This window comes from Notamacropus eugenii, chromosome 3 (genome assembly GCF_028372415.1).
Source record: "Notamacropus eugenii isolate mMacEug1 chromosome 3, mMacEug1.pri_v2, whole genome shotgun sequence".
Taxonomy (NCBI): Eukaryota; Metazoa; Chordata; class Mammalia; order Diprotodontia; family Macropodidae; genus Notamacropus; species Notamacropus eugenii.
Genome location: NC_092874.1, coordinates 194,199,184 through 194,214,850, shown reverse-complemented (window position 1 = coordinate 194,214,850; position 15,667 = coordinate 194,199,184). Strand labels below are relative to the sequence as shown.

Here is a 15,667-nt window from a genome sequence, read left to right as displayed (position 1 = left end):
GGTCAAGGTCAGAGACTCCCCTCCCCTCATTGTGTATCATGGGCAAAAGCATCCTCAGATATCCCAAGAGCAAATGAGGCCAAAGAAGATGTAACTGCAGATGGCATGCCAGCTTGTGAATGCATCTGCAGTCGATCAATGAGCTTCCTCTCTTCTATATATTTAGCCAACCAGAACCAGCTACAGAATGTCTACAAGTTCTCCACAGTTGCTCCAATGTACTTTCCTTACACATGATGATAATCCTCCCAGATGAAAACTCCCTAGCATCCTCCATGTGAAGAAATTGCATCACCCAAACAAAGAGTGGGATCTGCACATGTTCAGGGCCTCCATTAACCCAAGTTTGGAAGGACCTTGAAAGGCATCTAACTTAAATATCTCTTCCAATACCTTATTGTGATGTGGAGGTATTCCTAGGTTCTCTAAATCTATGCCAGAGAAGTGCAAACTCTTTCAGGTCTTCCCAATCTGGAAAGGCCTCAGGTGATGTCTGATCTGATGTGATTCTTGTCCAAAGCCCCACTAAAGTCCAGAGAGGCTCATTGCCCGATGATTTCATCTGGAAAATGAAAATTTTTGGTGACAAGATTCTCTGCTAAAGTGCAGGCAGGGGTTACTCTTTGCATCATTGATGCAGAAATGATAGATGAAGAAGCCATAGCTCCTTGGAGCATTGAAGGGTCATTGTCATCAGTGTTTTTGCATGCTTGGTCTTGTGAGCATTATCTTAGGAATTATGACGTCTACAGGGATATAGAGGTCAAGGCAAGTTAAATGATTTGCTCAAAAATGAACAGTCAAGTTTATGACCAAACAGGGAATAGAAAGAAGCCAGGTGTTCCAACTTCCAGGCCTTTGTCCCTTGCAGTATTCTCCTTGACCTTCCACCTCATAAGTACATGATGAAAGGCCTTCCCTCTGGAGAGTTTTATATTCAAGAAAGGACATTGAATAATTCCTTAGGAGAGTTATAGGTCTTTCTTCTCAGAAGCTTTTCTCATCTCCAGTTGTATACATTTCAATGTCAACCTCTGGAGTGTGTTCAGCATCAATAGGGAGGTGGTCCAGAGAGGGCTGTGACTCCAATTTGGAGTAGGATTGTAGTGTTCCTTTTTCTCTAGGCCTGAGGCCTTTCTGATATTTGTTAAATTTATAGAGGCTGGAGTAGGCTGGGAGAAATTGCCTTGAGAACATTTTATGGCAGAAGACAAATCCCTTTGGATTTAAAGTTTTTGATACCTTACTCATAGTCTACATTACATAGGAGCATAGATTTAGAGCTAGAAGGGACCTCAGAGGCTCTCATGTTCAACTTTCTCATTGTACAGATGAGGAAACTGAGATCTGGAGAGGTATATTGACTTGTTCAGTATCACCCGGCTAGTAAGTGTTTGAAGCAGGATGCAAAGTTCCATTCTTTAGATGACAAATTCCAGCACTGTGTCCACTCTGCTTCTTGGCTATCTCTTTCTCCCCCTAAAAGTTCACACATGACTTTATAGTGGAATAATCTGTGATTTGGTGGGAGGTGGTCAGAGGACTTGACTCTACTAGGCTGAACTATGCATTAGCTGAATGTCTCTGGGCAAGTCATTTTCTTTTTTTACTCCACAGAATAAAGATGTTGGACTAGATCTCTAATGTCGAGGTCTAAAAGTTTTTGATCATGGGATCACAGTTCTTCAGTATTTCTGTAATCATTTATGTTGTTAAGAATATTTCTGCTTTACCTCAATTTTTTTTTATTTTAGGCCCAGAGTGACTTTTGGAGTTCTGCTCCATCAAGGCAATGGCTGAGACTTATAAGAAATAGTAGTATGTGGTAAATCCCTACTCCTTGATGGGTGAGAGGGCTCACAAGCAATGATTATTAGGAACAGTTTCCAGGACCTGAGCAAAAGATGTGAGGATATCCTCCAAATTGTGAACATGAGAGTCATGATGAATCAAATGTAGGGGCTAAGTAGGAGATGTAGTCATTTGATTTAAGAGAGGGTGTGATACAAAGGGAAGTATTTATATTATCAGCCAAATGATGGTTTGTCACTCAAAACCCCTCTACCTGAGACAGTCTGAGTTTATAGTGGTGGTGTGCCACCTCCCACTGTGAGCTGCTCTGATGCTGTTATGCTTTCAGGCCCTTGTAGGGCCCATCTGTTATAAAGGGATGAAGAGTCTGGACCAGGGGGAGGAACTTGTGGCCTTGAGGCCACATGTGACCCTGTAGGTCCTCAAGTAAGGCCCTTTGACTGAATCTAGACTTCACAGCACAAATCCCCTTAATAAAAGTCCTGACTCTGGACTTTTCCAATTTTCTGACCTTTTTGACTAGAGGATCTTGGGCAAGTCTTCCCTACTGAATGCCTCAGTTTCTCTTTCAGTAATCCCTTAGCTTCTGCCTCTCTTTGGGCTGTGTGCCATGTTATGAAGACAGATGAAGTCATATATGCAAAGTCTGTTTTGGAGCATCACTCACATGATAAGCCACAGATTAGAATCCTTGTTTTTCCTGAAGGCTGCCTGAGAGAGCAGAGAAAAAATCAGAGAAATGTCTGGGAGGGATGCTCAAAGAAAGTAAATAATCATTTTCTCTGCCCATTAATTCAAACAATTAAGTACCTTTAGTAATAGTACTTTTGTTGGCAAAATGCTTTACAAATGCTATTTTATCCTCACACTAGCCCTGGGAGGTAAGGGAGGTGTTATTATTATTAATCCCTACTTTACTGGTGAGGAAACTGAAGCTGAAAGAGGTTAAATGATTTGCCCAGGGTCATACAGCTAGTAAGTATTGGAGGCTGGATCTGAATCCAGATCTTCCTGACACCAGGCCCCATGCTCTATGCACTGTGCTACCTAGTATGAGAGAGACATTGTGTTAGGGTCCAAATATGAAAAATGATTATCCCCATATTAAAAAGAAACCAAAACCTTTTTCTCTGCTGGAATAATATTTACATGGCATTTTAAGTGGAGTAGAAAAAGCACCAGGTCTAGAAGCAAAGGACTTGGGTTGAAATCTGATATTTACTACAAAAATAATGATGGTCAAGTTCCAACCACTCTGGGGCTGTCTCCTTATCTGTAAAATGGGGGTATGTGAGTTTGAACTATATGACTTCTGATGTCCCTTCCACCTCTAGGTCTAGGTGCCCATGAAGGTTCAAAAAGCATTTTCCTCATAATAACCCCATGAGATAGGCTATACAAAGAATTACTAGCCCTATTTTGCACGTGAAGAAAGTTAAGGTCAAAAAAGGTGAATTGGCTAACCTGTGGTCATGTGGCTGGTAAGTGTCAGAGATGTTATTTGAGCAGAGACCTCCTGATCCCAGGTCCAGCACTCCCTCCACTCCACCAAGTTGTTTCTCACTGCGCTGTGCTGCTCTGTTCTCTCTCTTCTCTCAAGTGTGTGCCGTAATAGAAAATGGGACTGTACGGACACAGTGTGTGATGCCACCTGCTCGGTGATTGGCACGGCTCACTACCTGACCTTTGATGGCCTCAAATACACGTTCCCGGGAAAATGTCAATATGTTCTGGCGCAGGTAAGAACTAGGGTAGACAAAGCAATATTTGTATATGGGGATAGACCAAAAGGTGGGCACTCCCATAATTTTAGGACTTTTCATATAAGATTATGAGCTGCTCTCTGTAGAGAAAGATCCTACAGCCTGATATGTACAGGTCTATTTTCCATCTATTGAGAAAGGAACCTTGAGAGGCAGTGTGGTGTGTTGGAAAGAATATATAGGTTTGAACTCCAGCACTGATATCATTTATGTGAATGTAGGCAAGCTGCTTAATCTTAACAAGTTTCTGTTTGCTCATTTGCAAAATATGGATGATAATGCTTGCTACTGTAAGAAAGGGCAGCTAGATCATGCAGTGGATAGAGCACTAGGCCTGAAGTTAGGGAGACCTGAGTTCAAATGCGACCTCAGTCACTTGCTAGCTGTGTGACCCTAGGCAAGTCACTTAACCTGTTTACCTCAGTTTCCTCATCTGTAAAATGAGATGGAGAAGGAAATGGCAAGCCATTCCAGTATCTTTGCCAAGAAGACCCCAGATGGGTTTGTGATACTTGTGACTGAAACAACTGCATAATAAAAACATTGTGAGGAAGGTGCAATGGAGTCTATTGATGTTTTCCTGGGAATTTATGACTTGAAAGATGCTTTCTTTTTCTACAGATGATATGATGAAGTCCTCCCTCAAGGCCGGGGGACAAATGAAATTACTTTAGGAAGTTGTTTCTATTCCAAGATTCTTTTGGTCTTTCCAAAAATTTCCTTTTCAACACAGTATCATTGGGGGAGTGGGAATTATGAAGAAGGAGGGGTGGGAGCTAAGGAACAGAAAGGCTAATTCTGTCCACTGAGGAGACAAAAGCCTAGGAGCCTTATCTGGTGAGTGGAGGGTTGATAACCCCTCCTTTTTCTTTGACTTTGACGTAAGTTCCTGTGAATCTTAGGTAACCGTGGAGGAATGGTGGGTTTTACCATAACAAGAGTGAGATAATTTTCCCTTGAGAAGCTTTAAATAAGTTTGTTCTCTGTGCTTTTGTACTTGGGAGTGGAAGTAATATTGAGATGGTTTGAAAGAAGGACCACAAATCAACCTCAAAAACTGAAATAATTCCTAGTTAAGAGAGGTAGTCAGATTCTTCTAGACACTATGTTAATAGGCACCTATCAAAGGCACCTTTTGGTCCAGCCTTATTCAGTTTCTTTTCAAACACCTCTGACTCCTTGTGACCCAAATTGGGTCACGTGGAGGTTTTTGGCAAAGATACTGAAGTGGTTTGCCATTTCCTTCTCCAGCTCATTTTACCGATGAGGAAACTGAGTCAAACAGGGCCAAGTAACTTGCCCAGGGTAACACAACTAGTAAATATCTAAGGACACATTTGAATCTTCCTGACTCCAGGCTCAGGGCTCTCTCTACTGTGACATCTAACTGCTCTTTTGGTAGACATCATTAAAAAGAAAAATAAGATAAATACATCAACCAAACAGCACATTCCACTCTTTTATTGCACAAGTTTATGTTAATATATCTAGTAGCCCGTACATCATATGAAAACATATTAAACCTATAAAGTCTTCACTGCCTCTCCAAATACATACACACACACACACACACACACACACGCACACACACACACACATACCTGTTGCCATTGACAAAGACCTCTGAGTAATATGCATGTGAGTCTTCTGATTTGTGGTCAGGAGATGGAAGGATAGTAACAGGAACTAAGAGGGAGATGGGCACTTTCCCCAAACCAACGTGGTGGAAATGCTACTGGAGTTCAAGTTAGCAAACCTTGGTTCAAGTTTTCATTCCAATATTTACTATATGCCTGGGCAAGTCACTCAACCTCTCTTCCTCTCAGTTTCCTCATCTGTAGTATGGGGGTATACTTGCACCCACCTCACAGTGTTATTGTGAGAGAAGTGCTTTGTAAACTGTAAAGGGTTCCCCAGAACTTGAACTCTCATCATTTCCCCCACATTCTAGGATCACTGTGGCAACAGCCCTGGAACCTTTAGGATCTTGGTGGAGAATGAAGACTGCAGTTTCTCCTCAGTGAAATGCAGTAAGCGGGTCACCATTCTGTTTGAGGAGGGAGAGATAGAGCTGTTTGATGGCGAGGTAGGTACCAACTGCATCCCTTTCTTCTCATATATATGTATATGTATATCTATATCTATATATCTATACATCTTTTGCTCTTTTATCTTGGTGGAGTGGAAAGTGGTTTTGGAGTCAGAAGACCTGAATTACTTACTACCTGTGTGGTCTTGAGCAAGTCACTTAGCGTTATCTGTAAAATGAGGAGGACATATGTCCTTTTAAGCTCAAGACTTATGATCAAGAGGAAGCATTTATTCATTACTAGACTGTAGTTTTCTACTAAATACTAAACAAAGGGAATTTGACAAACTCATTCCTTGACCCCTATTTGCTACAAGATTAATGTCTTATTAGATTTGGGCTAATGAACTTGGTTAGAATATGGTGCTACTAAGAGAACAAAGATTTATTCAAGACTTGTAAGGGAGAGAAGGTGTACAGGGTATTCAGAACTAACATCTCTGCTTTGAGGGCTTGCCAAGATCTTTTCAGGGCTTCTTGTCCACTTTTGGCATCCACCTTTGACCCAGCTCTTACCTGTGACTCCAAGAAACTATAGCGTGCACAGCAGTCACACCCTGGTAAAACTATCTTGGCAGACAGGCTAAACCAGATTGAAGGTAACTGCCAAACCTCAGATCCATCTGTAAGTTAGGGAGATGTCTACCCTAAGTATGTGAAGACTTCCCCTAGTGGAGTGAGTTAATGCGAACAATTTGCTCTAACAACCATGAAGGTGGCTGAAGGCTCTGTGAAGCACTTAGAGCTTGGCTAGACATCAAAGATGCCAAGGTCATATGCTGCATCCTGGACCATTGCCAGTTGTCTTGACTTTTGTCAAATGTAGACAAGAAAACATTATTCTAAGAAGACCATAAGGTTCATCTGACTGCCATGGGGTTCATGACACAAAGTAAGGCTAAGAAACTCTGGAGTAGATAGACCTCAATAGTCATCCAAACAAACAGTATGTTGTTCCGAAACAAGATGAAGGAGTGATTATGACTAATAGTAATTCATCCTTACACTTTGAAGCTTTCCCAGTAGGGTAGGGGTTACACAAGAATTCTCACTGTCACCCTTATCATTTGATAGAGTGTTAGAATTTCAGGCTAATGCAATAAGACAGGAAAGTTAAATCAAGGAAATAAATATTGACAAAATGGAAGGAAAAATATCTTTATTTTGGACACTGCTAGTGAGTGAAAATATATTAAGTGCTGCTCTGGGTCAGGGTTAGCATTTTACACACATTGTGCTGAGCACTGGAGATGGAAATATGAAAGCAAAGACATAACTCTTAAGGAGCTTACATTTTAAGGGGAGGGGTGGAGAAGGGAGTAACAACACCTGTACCAGGGAGAGGCATTTTGGAAAGTTACTATAATGAGCAGTGGCACCTTAGTGGGTAGATGATACACCTCATCTAGAGCCAATGTTGATTTGATTATGGTTCCTAGTTGGCAGGATTAAGGAGGAAAGGGTATGTGCACAGCCATGGGTGGGTAGCAGAAAGGAGGAGGGGAAGTGTGGATGGGGCTTTCCTGAAATAATGTTTAGGGAGAGGCAGCCATCAGTTAGAAGACTTAGGAGAGCAGGGTCCTCTTAGGGCAGGTCTGCACAACCTGTGGCCTATGGGCAGATTGAGGCTTGCAGCAAGCTTAAGAATTTCCTCCACGTGCAAATTTCCTCTATATACAAAGGATATTTTCCTCTACATTTTCACTGGCCTCTGGAAATCCTTTAGCCTGCCGAAAGCAGCCTGAGGGCTGTAAGGAACCCACCCAAACCCCTCAGACCTCAGGTTGTGTAGACCTGCCTTAGGTTATGTTCTTTGTTAAAATATAATTCACAGAATTATCACGTGTTTGTCCAAGCTATTGCCACTTGCCATCAGATATGTTATCAGTACCACATTTGAGGGATCTGGGAAAATCTGGGGAAAGTAGGTGGACTAACACAGTTATGTGGTAGGTTGATATATTTTCTACTAGCTTACCAGGCTATGTTCACTCTGAAGCCCATAGATTGGACAATATAGGTCCTTGCTCAAACTTCACTCAATGGCTGTTTTTCTGAACCCTCGTGGCTTAAGAGTGATTAGCAATAGTAACTGTTACTCCTTCCCTCCCAGCTTGATTTACTTATATATTTTTTTCTTTTGCTCATTAAAGGGGCCATTCCCTGATTACTTCTTTTTTTTTTAAACTAATTTTATTTATTTTCAGTGTTCTACAATCACTACCATATAACTTAGATTATTGTTTTTCCCTCCCTCCCTCCATGCTCTCCCCTCCCTCTCCAAGACGGGATACAATTTTATATAGGTTCTACACATACATTCCTATTAAACACATTTTCACTATAGTCATGCTATGTAGAAGAATTAAAATGAATGGGAGAAATCTTCTAACAAACAAAAATGCAACTCACACACAAAAAATGATCTGCTACATTCTGTGATTGGATTCCATAAATCTTTCTCTGTGGCCATTGCAGTGCACAAAGTTCTCCTGGTTCTGCTCCTTTTGCTCAGCATCAGATCATATAAGTCTTTCCAGGTGTCTCTGAAGTCTTCCTGTTCATCATTTCTTATAGCACAATAGTATTACATTACATTCATATACCATAATTTATTCAACCATTCCTCAATTGATGGGCATCCTCTTGAATTCCAGTTTTTGGCTACCACAAAGAGTGCTGCTATAAATATTTTTGTACATGTGGGACCCTTTTCCATTTTTATGATCTCTTTAGGATACAGTCCTAGAAGTGATATTGCTAGGTCAAAGGGTATGCATATTTTTGTAGCCCTTTGGGCATAGTTCCAAATTGCTCTCCAGAATGGTTGGCTCAGCTCACAGTTCCACCAACACTGTATTAGTGTTCCAACTCTCCCATATCTTCTCCAACATTTATCATCTTCCTGTTCTGTCAGGTTTGCCAATCTGATAGGTGTGATGTGGTACCTCAGAGTTGTTTTGATTAGCATCTCTCTAATCAAAAGTGATTTAGAGCATTTTTTCATATGACTATAGCTATCTTTAATGTCTTCTTCTGAAAATTGCCTGTTCATATCCTTTGACCGTTTATCAATTGGGGAATGACTTGTATTTTTGAACATTTGACTCAGTTCTCTATATATTCTAGAAATGAGGCCTTTATCACCAACATTAGCTGTAAAAATTCTTTCCCAGTTTTCTACATCCCTCCTAATCTTGGTTGCATTGGGTTTGGTTGTGCAAAACCTTTTCAGTTTAATGTAATCAAAATTATCCATCTTGCCCTTCCTAATGTTTTCTGTCTCTTCATTAGTCAAAAATTCTTCCCTTCTCCGTAAATCTGATAAATACACTATTCCTTGCTCCACCAATTTGTCCATAGTATCAATCTTTATACCTAGATCATATACCCATTTAGATTTTATTCTTGTGTACAGTATCAGGCATTGGTCTATGCCTAGTTTCCACCATACTTTTATCCAGTTTTCCCAGCAATTTTTGTCAAATAGTGAGTTCTTATCCCAGAAGCTGGGGTCCTTGGGTTTATCAAACAGTAGATTGCTATATTCATAGCAATGTGTCTTGAGTACCTAGCTTATTCCACTTGTCTACCCTTCTGTAGTACTTGGTACTTCTGCAGTACTTGGTACTTCTTGCTAGTACTAAGTGATTTTGATAATTGCTGCTTTATAATACAATTTGAGATCTGGTAGCACTAGGCCACCTTCCCTAGCATTTCTTTTCATTAGTCCCCTTGATATTCTGGACCTTTTGTTCTTCCAGATGAATTTTGATACTATTTTTTCCAGCTCTAGAAAATAATTATCTGATAGATTAATTGGTATGGCACTAAATAAGTAAATTAATTTAGGTAGAATTGTCATTTTTATTATATTGGCTTGGCCTACCCATGATCAACTGATGTTTTTCCACTTACTTAGATGTGACTTTATTTGTGTGAAAAATGTCTTGTAGTTGTGTTCATATAATCCCTGGGTTTGTTTTGGCAGGTAAACTCCCAAATATTTTATAGTGTCTACCCTAGCTTTAAATGGGATTTCTCTTTCTATTTCTCCCTGATTACTTCTTAAAGGATCCTATTCACTGAATGGGCATCACCTCACTCTAAGTAAGTACCTGAATAGGTCTTAGCTGAAAAAGGCCAAAGTCTCCCATTACATCCTGGGCTGTCTCCCGTCATCCTGATGAATATCTGATCACTGGATCCAGATGGCTCAGGAGGAGAATGTGAGGTTGGTGACCTTGCACAGCCCTCCCTCACTCAAAATGAAGTCAAATGCAAGTCATGTCATCATTTCTCTGATGTTATGGTCTTCTTCAAAAACAAAGGAAGAGCACAATCACAAATAGGCTGTGTTAATGGTGTCATTAACCCGTTAGAACCTATTTAAAAGGCTATATGTATTCAAATAGGACTTGTTTATGAAGGTCTGTGTGTGTGTGTGTGTGTGTGTGTGTGTGTGTGTGTGCGGTGGCATGGCTGCCCCCTAATTGTTTTTCATGTATCTTTGATGTGATGATAAAAATTATTACCATTTCCACTTTTGTTTCCTGAATGACCATGTGGTACAAAAGGGAAAGACAGTCATTGCTCTGAGGCCAAAGGACTAACAACTTTGAGGAAGGGATGGTTGGTTCTCTGAAACCTTGTTTGGAAAGGTCTAGAAAAGAACACATTTTCATTATCCTATCTATTTTCCCCTTCAGGTGAATGTGAAAAAGCTTTTGAAAGATGAGACTCAATTTGAGGTGGTGGAGTCAGGCCGCTATTACATCCTGTTACTAGGCAAAGGGATCTCCCTTATCTGGGATAAGAACATGGGAATCTCCGTTATTCTGAAACAAACATATCAGGTAAGTGGCCCTCTCTTTTTAGTCATTGCTCTGTTTTCTATTTTTCTTTCCCTTCATTCACTTGGTCTTCCTTTGATTGTGGGTATGTGGTCCACCCACATTCATAGAATCACTGAATTAGAGTTGGAAAGGAATACAGGGTCACCTAGTCTAATATCTTACCCAATAAAAAACATCTTCTACAACATTTCTGGCAGGTGCTTGAACCCTTCTGGTGAAGGGGAAGCTCACAATTTCATGTAGGTTCCAAATGTGATAAAGTTCTTCCTTAAAATTCAAGTAAAATATCTTTCCTTGTAATTTCTAATAACTGGCCTCACTCTGTGTTTTAGAGAAATAAATCTACTCCATTATCTATTGGGGCAGCTAGGTGAACATAGAGTGAGGAAGATTCATCTTCATTAGTACAAATCTAGCCTCAGACACTTTCAAGCTGTGTGACCCTGGGCAAGTCACAGCTCTGTTTGCGTCAGTTTCCTCATCTGTAAAATGAGATAGAGAAGGAAATGGCAAACCATTTCAGTGTCTCTGCCAAGAAAACCCCAAAAGGGGTCATGAAGAGTTGGCATGACTGAAAAACAAATATTATCTATTTGCTATCCTTTGAGTATCTTAGAGTTCTAGAAAATTCTCTTTTCTAGGCTAAAGATTCTCTTTTCTTTTAACTCTATCTCCTATGACATGGCTTTAAGACTGCTTGGATATGCTATACTTTGTCAATGTTTCTTAAAAGATTAGAACTCACAAGTGAATGGAATGTGGACAGGCCAGTCCACAGAGCCTAGTTCAAGATACTTCTATTAAGTCAGCTTTTCACCAAAGGAAAACATAATTATAAAGTGTTATTAATATTAAACAAGCCCCCTTCCTACTCTCCTCACTTCCCTACAGATCACCTACCTTTGTCTACCCCTTTAGGACACAGAATGACATGTCAGACTGGAGACTTCCTGGTCAAGGTTGCCTACCTCTGCCTCTGATAGGTGGCACAAACCCACATAAGTCATATCTCTTGAGTAAGGCAGATAGTGTGGTGTAGTGGAAAATGAACTGGATGTCAAGTTAGGAGACCTATGTTAGGACCCTGCTCTGTCTCTTAAGTTTCAGGACTTTAGATGAATTACTTTGTAGCAACAACATGATACTGACAGTGCCTACGGCAGCCATGAATATGCCACTGTAATTCTGAAACATGAAATATGACTCTCCACATGGAAGACAGAGCCAAAACATTTATTCAGATAAAAAAAAGCCAAATCCATCAAAGTAACAAAAAGTAACAAAAATCTATACGCAATAAAGCAGAGAACAACACCATTCTGAACCTTCCCTCTGCTAGGCTTCCCACAAACCAGTTCCCTTAAACACGATCACCAACAAACTCTCCCACTCACACTAGCTGCTGCCTTTCCCAGCTCTGACTGTTCTCTGACCAACTTCCTCTCAGCTCTGTTCTAGCTCTGCTTCTTCCTGTTCCACCCTTCCTGCTTCACCCCTTCCTTTTCCATGTGGCTTGACTCATGTGACTCAGGCTTCCAAGTGACTTAAGCAGGTCCCATGGGCCTATTAATGGATGGGGAAGATCTTCCCATTAAGAAGCAAAATTATATTAACAATAAGCAAAAATGTAGCATCAATACACACTTCTAAATCTTGGCTTCTTCATCTACAGTCATAGTCAGTAAACAAACATTTATTAAGTACCTACTACTGGCTAGGCAGTCTGCTAAACTCTGGATATATACATGAGAATAAAACAAAGACAACCCTTGCCCTCAAGGAGTTTATAGGTTAGTAGGTGAGACATCACATAAATGACAACTGAAAGGCAGGGGATGAGGAGGGGGACTTGGAGGAAGGTAGCTGCAGTGGGGATATGATGGAGAAGTCCAAAGAAGATTATGCTAAGGCCTTTTCTGAAATAGACCTCTAGAACCCATGGCCAGGTCCTCCAGTCAGAGAGTCCAGTTGGGGACACTGATGAGTTGTGGGTACCAAGCAGATGCAAAATGAATGGATTTCATCGATTATCTGTGGCTTTTTCAGCTTTTCCCAGCTGTAATGTTCTATGAGTAGGTGCTCTTACTTTTCTTAACTTTATAATGGGACTCTTTTAAGAGACAGAACCTTTGTTGATGAGTTGTTTCAGTCATGTCCCACTCTTTGTGACCCTATTTAGAGTTTTCTTGGCAAAGATACTGGAGTGGTTTTAAAGATTTTGCATTTTACAGATTTTACAGATCTGCATTTTACAGATAAGAAAACTGAGGCAAATAGCATTAAGTGACTTGCCCTATGTCACACAGCTAGTAAGTGACTGAGGCCGGATTTGAACCCAGGAAGATGAGTCTTCCTGATTCCAGGTCCAATGCACTACTCACTGCACCATTTAGCTTCCCCTGAGAGAACTATGAGTGTAAGCCTTAACTCTTTGGTTTATGGATCTCTGCTTCCTCTTTTCCTAGCCATGCCTTACTTATTGTTTCACAAACCTACTCAGCATCTCTAGAAAACCCTCTTCCTCAGCTTCAGCATCGTTATCTTGTTAACTCTTGTTTTGCTAGGAGAGAGTGTGTGGTCTGTGTGGAAATTTTGATGGCAACCAGAACAATGAGTTCACCAGCAGCAGCCTGCAGCTGGAGATGGGCCCAGTGGACTTTGGGAATTCTTGGAAAGTGAACCCACAGTGTGCCGACACCACTGAAGTGAGTAGTACTTGTTTTTGTTGGCTGAGCTCAGGGAAGTCTGGTTCTTTGAATTTTCTTCCCCTCTCCTCATTGTAGGGGTAGGAGGTGGAATGCTGATAGGAGGGGATTGATGTGGTGGCAGAAGGGGCAGAAACAGACCTCTCACTTCAGTTTGGGCTGTGCTCAACCAATTTTGTTTATTTTATCTTCCTCGATGTCCCCCAGGTATTGACGGAGGGTGCCCCTGCCACCTGTCAAAACAATATCATGAAGCAGACGGTGGTAGACTCCTCATGTAGGATCCTGACTAGTGATACCTTCCGGGAGTGCAATAAATTGGTAAGTACCTGGAGGAGGTAACTTAAGGTGGAGGAGCTCTAAACATGGAACAATCACCTGAGTAATTCAAGGTGGAGAGTGCAGATGCTGACTTCTGCCCTTAGAATATCCTATGTGCCCTGAGCCAGATCCCTTCCTCAGTCCATATCTCAGGTTTCTCCACATGGGAATGAGGAAAATAATAGACACATTCGTTCTGAGATGAGTCAATCCATTCATGAGAAAGAGAGGTATAATTAGCCAGAAGTTTTTGTGGTATAACAATTGCTCAGTTCTCATTTTCTTAGCCAAATTTAGGCTTTCCCTTTGGATCGAGACTCAGATTTCAGGATTTAAATCTCTTTCTTCAAGTCTCAGAAGAAGAATGTCCCCTTTGCTGTCTCTAGTTTTCTGCTCTTTCCTTTCCTAAATCTCTTCCAGATCTTATTATCTCCTCTTAACTCCCTTTTAGTCTATTCTAAAACAGATTTGCTAAGATTTAGAATATTTCCATTTATTTCAAGAAGTTCCACAGAATTCTCGAAACAAAGTTAATCATAATAACTTAATTTTCCTTTTCAGTACTGTTCCTTTTATGGTGTGGAGGGCTGGATGGGAGGCAGAGTCCAGTGACTAGGGTTCTGGGCAAGGAGTTGGGAAGATCTGAGTTTGAATATGGCTCAAATACTTAATAGCTTTGTGACCTGGGGTAAGTTACTTATCCTCTGCCTACCTCAGTTTACTTATCTTCCCAAGGTTCTTGCAAGGATAAAATTAACTAACATATATAAAGTGTTTTGCTAACTTTAAAGTGCTATTTAGTTGTGGTTATGATATTAATTCAGCCCCCAATTTCTTTATCCTCATCATTTTTCTCTGTTCCTGGAAAAGTTGTATGAACTACATGATTTCCAATGGTCTTCTGGTCTACAGAAAGCTCTTACTTCTTGATTATGATTAGAGGTGGGAGTAGATAGAAGGGTTTGAAAAGAGGCTGAGGGAAATCAAGACCGTTCTATGTACCTATATCAACCCATATCCATACCATCAACTTGAAATATCTGGGTTGTCTCATGGCTCTTCATTGGAAAGACTCATACAAACATAGACTTAGAGCCCATAGAGACCTTCTTTGGGGTCAGGTAGGGATGATGGTATCTGGAACAATGATTTCATTGGTGAAGGGAATTTCTGGTGAGGAAATTCCCTCTATCAATGTAAGTTGGCATCTACTCTGAAATTTATAGTCTGAGCATGGATTTTTAAGGGTTTTGTGTATTTTGGACCCTTTAGACCACCTAGAGAAGACTATAAATGCCTTCTCAAAATGTTTTTAAGTGCATAAAGCAAAATATATTAGATTACAAGGGAAATAAATTATATCAAATAAAATTATCAAAATATTTTCCCCATAAGTAGTTCATGGACTACTGGTTAGGAACCCATGTTTTAGAGAGTTGCCCAGAGCACTTAGAGGTTAAGTACAGCTACATGATATCTTTAGGGACTTTAGGGCTGTTTAAGTCAATCCCCGTTATTTTATAGATAAGAAAAGTGAGACGTAGAGAAGTATAGTGACTTGTCTAAGATCATACAAGTAATGATACCAATTGCTAATATTTCCATAATGCTTTAAAGTTTGTGAAATGCGTTATCACAGAATATTTAATTTATAGTAGCAGGTAGATAGATCAGCCTGGAATAAAACCAGAAGTGAACTGGTAAATGTTTAACAAATGGCCTCCTGGAAAAATGGAATGTATGCAGGACACTCTTTTAAGTTCAATCTGCATTATTAACATTTTCTCCATTACTTTCTTAAGTCCAGACAGGCAACAAAACAAGAAACCTATTCTTGATGTGTAGTGTTGGCTGATTTTCTAGTTATAAACATTCACACTGATAATATAACAATTGGCATCATTCTGTTCAAGCTGACTCCAGCACCTCACTCAATATAACCCATGGTGTCTAACTTGAAATCCAGTATTCTTTCTAATGTACCACTGGAGAGAAGGGACTTTCATGACTCCATCTGGACTGGAAGTGGACCATATAGCCATCCTGTGATATAGGGGAATGAATATTGGATGAGAAGTCAGAAGACCTAGATTTAAGTTTAGGTTCCAACACTTGCTAGCT

At 40.4% G+C, this 15,667-nt stretch overlaps 1 protein-coding gene across 1 annotated transcript in view; it reads left to right on the top strand.

Annotated features, from left to right (window-relative positions):
- Window positions 1-15,667, top strand: part of VWF (von Willebrand factor) — a 213,489-nt gene that overhangs the window by 116,430 nt on the left and 81,392 nt on the right. The window contains exons 20-24 of the mRNA XM_072653709.1: window positions 3,413-3,551; window positions 5,527-5,661; window positions 10,374-10,520; window positions 13,085-13,225; window positions 13,433-13,546. Of these exons, the coding sequence (XP_072509810.1) occupies window positions 3,413-3,551; window positions 5,527-5,661; window positions 10,374-10,520; window positions 13,085-13,225; window positions 13,433-13,546 (676 nt within the window). The remainder of the gene's footprint in view (window positions 1-3,412; window positions 3,552-5,526; window positions 5,662-10,373; window positions 10,521-13,084; window positions 13,226-13,432; window positions 13,547-15,667) is intronic.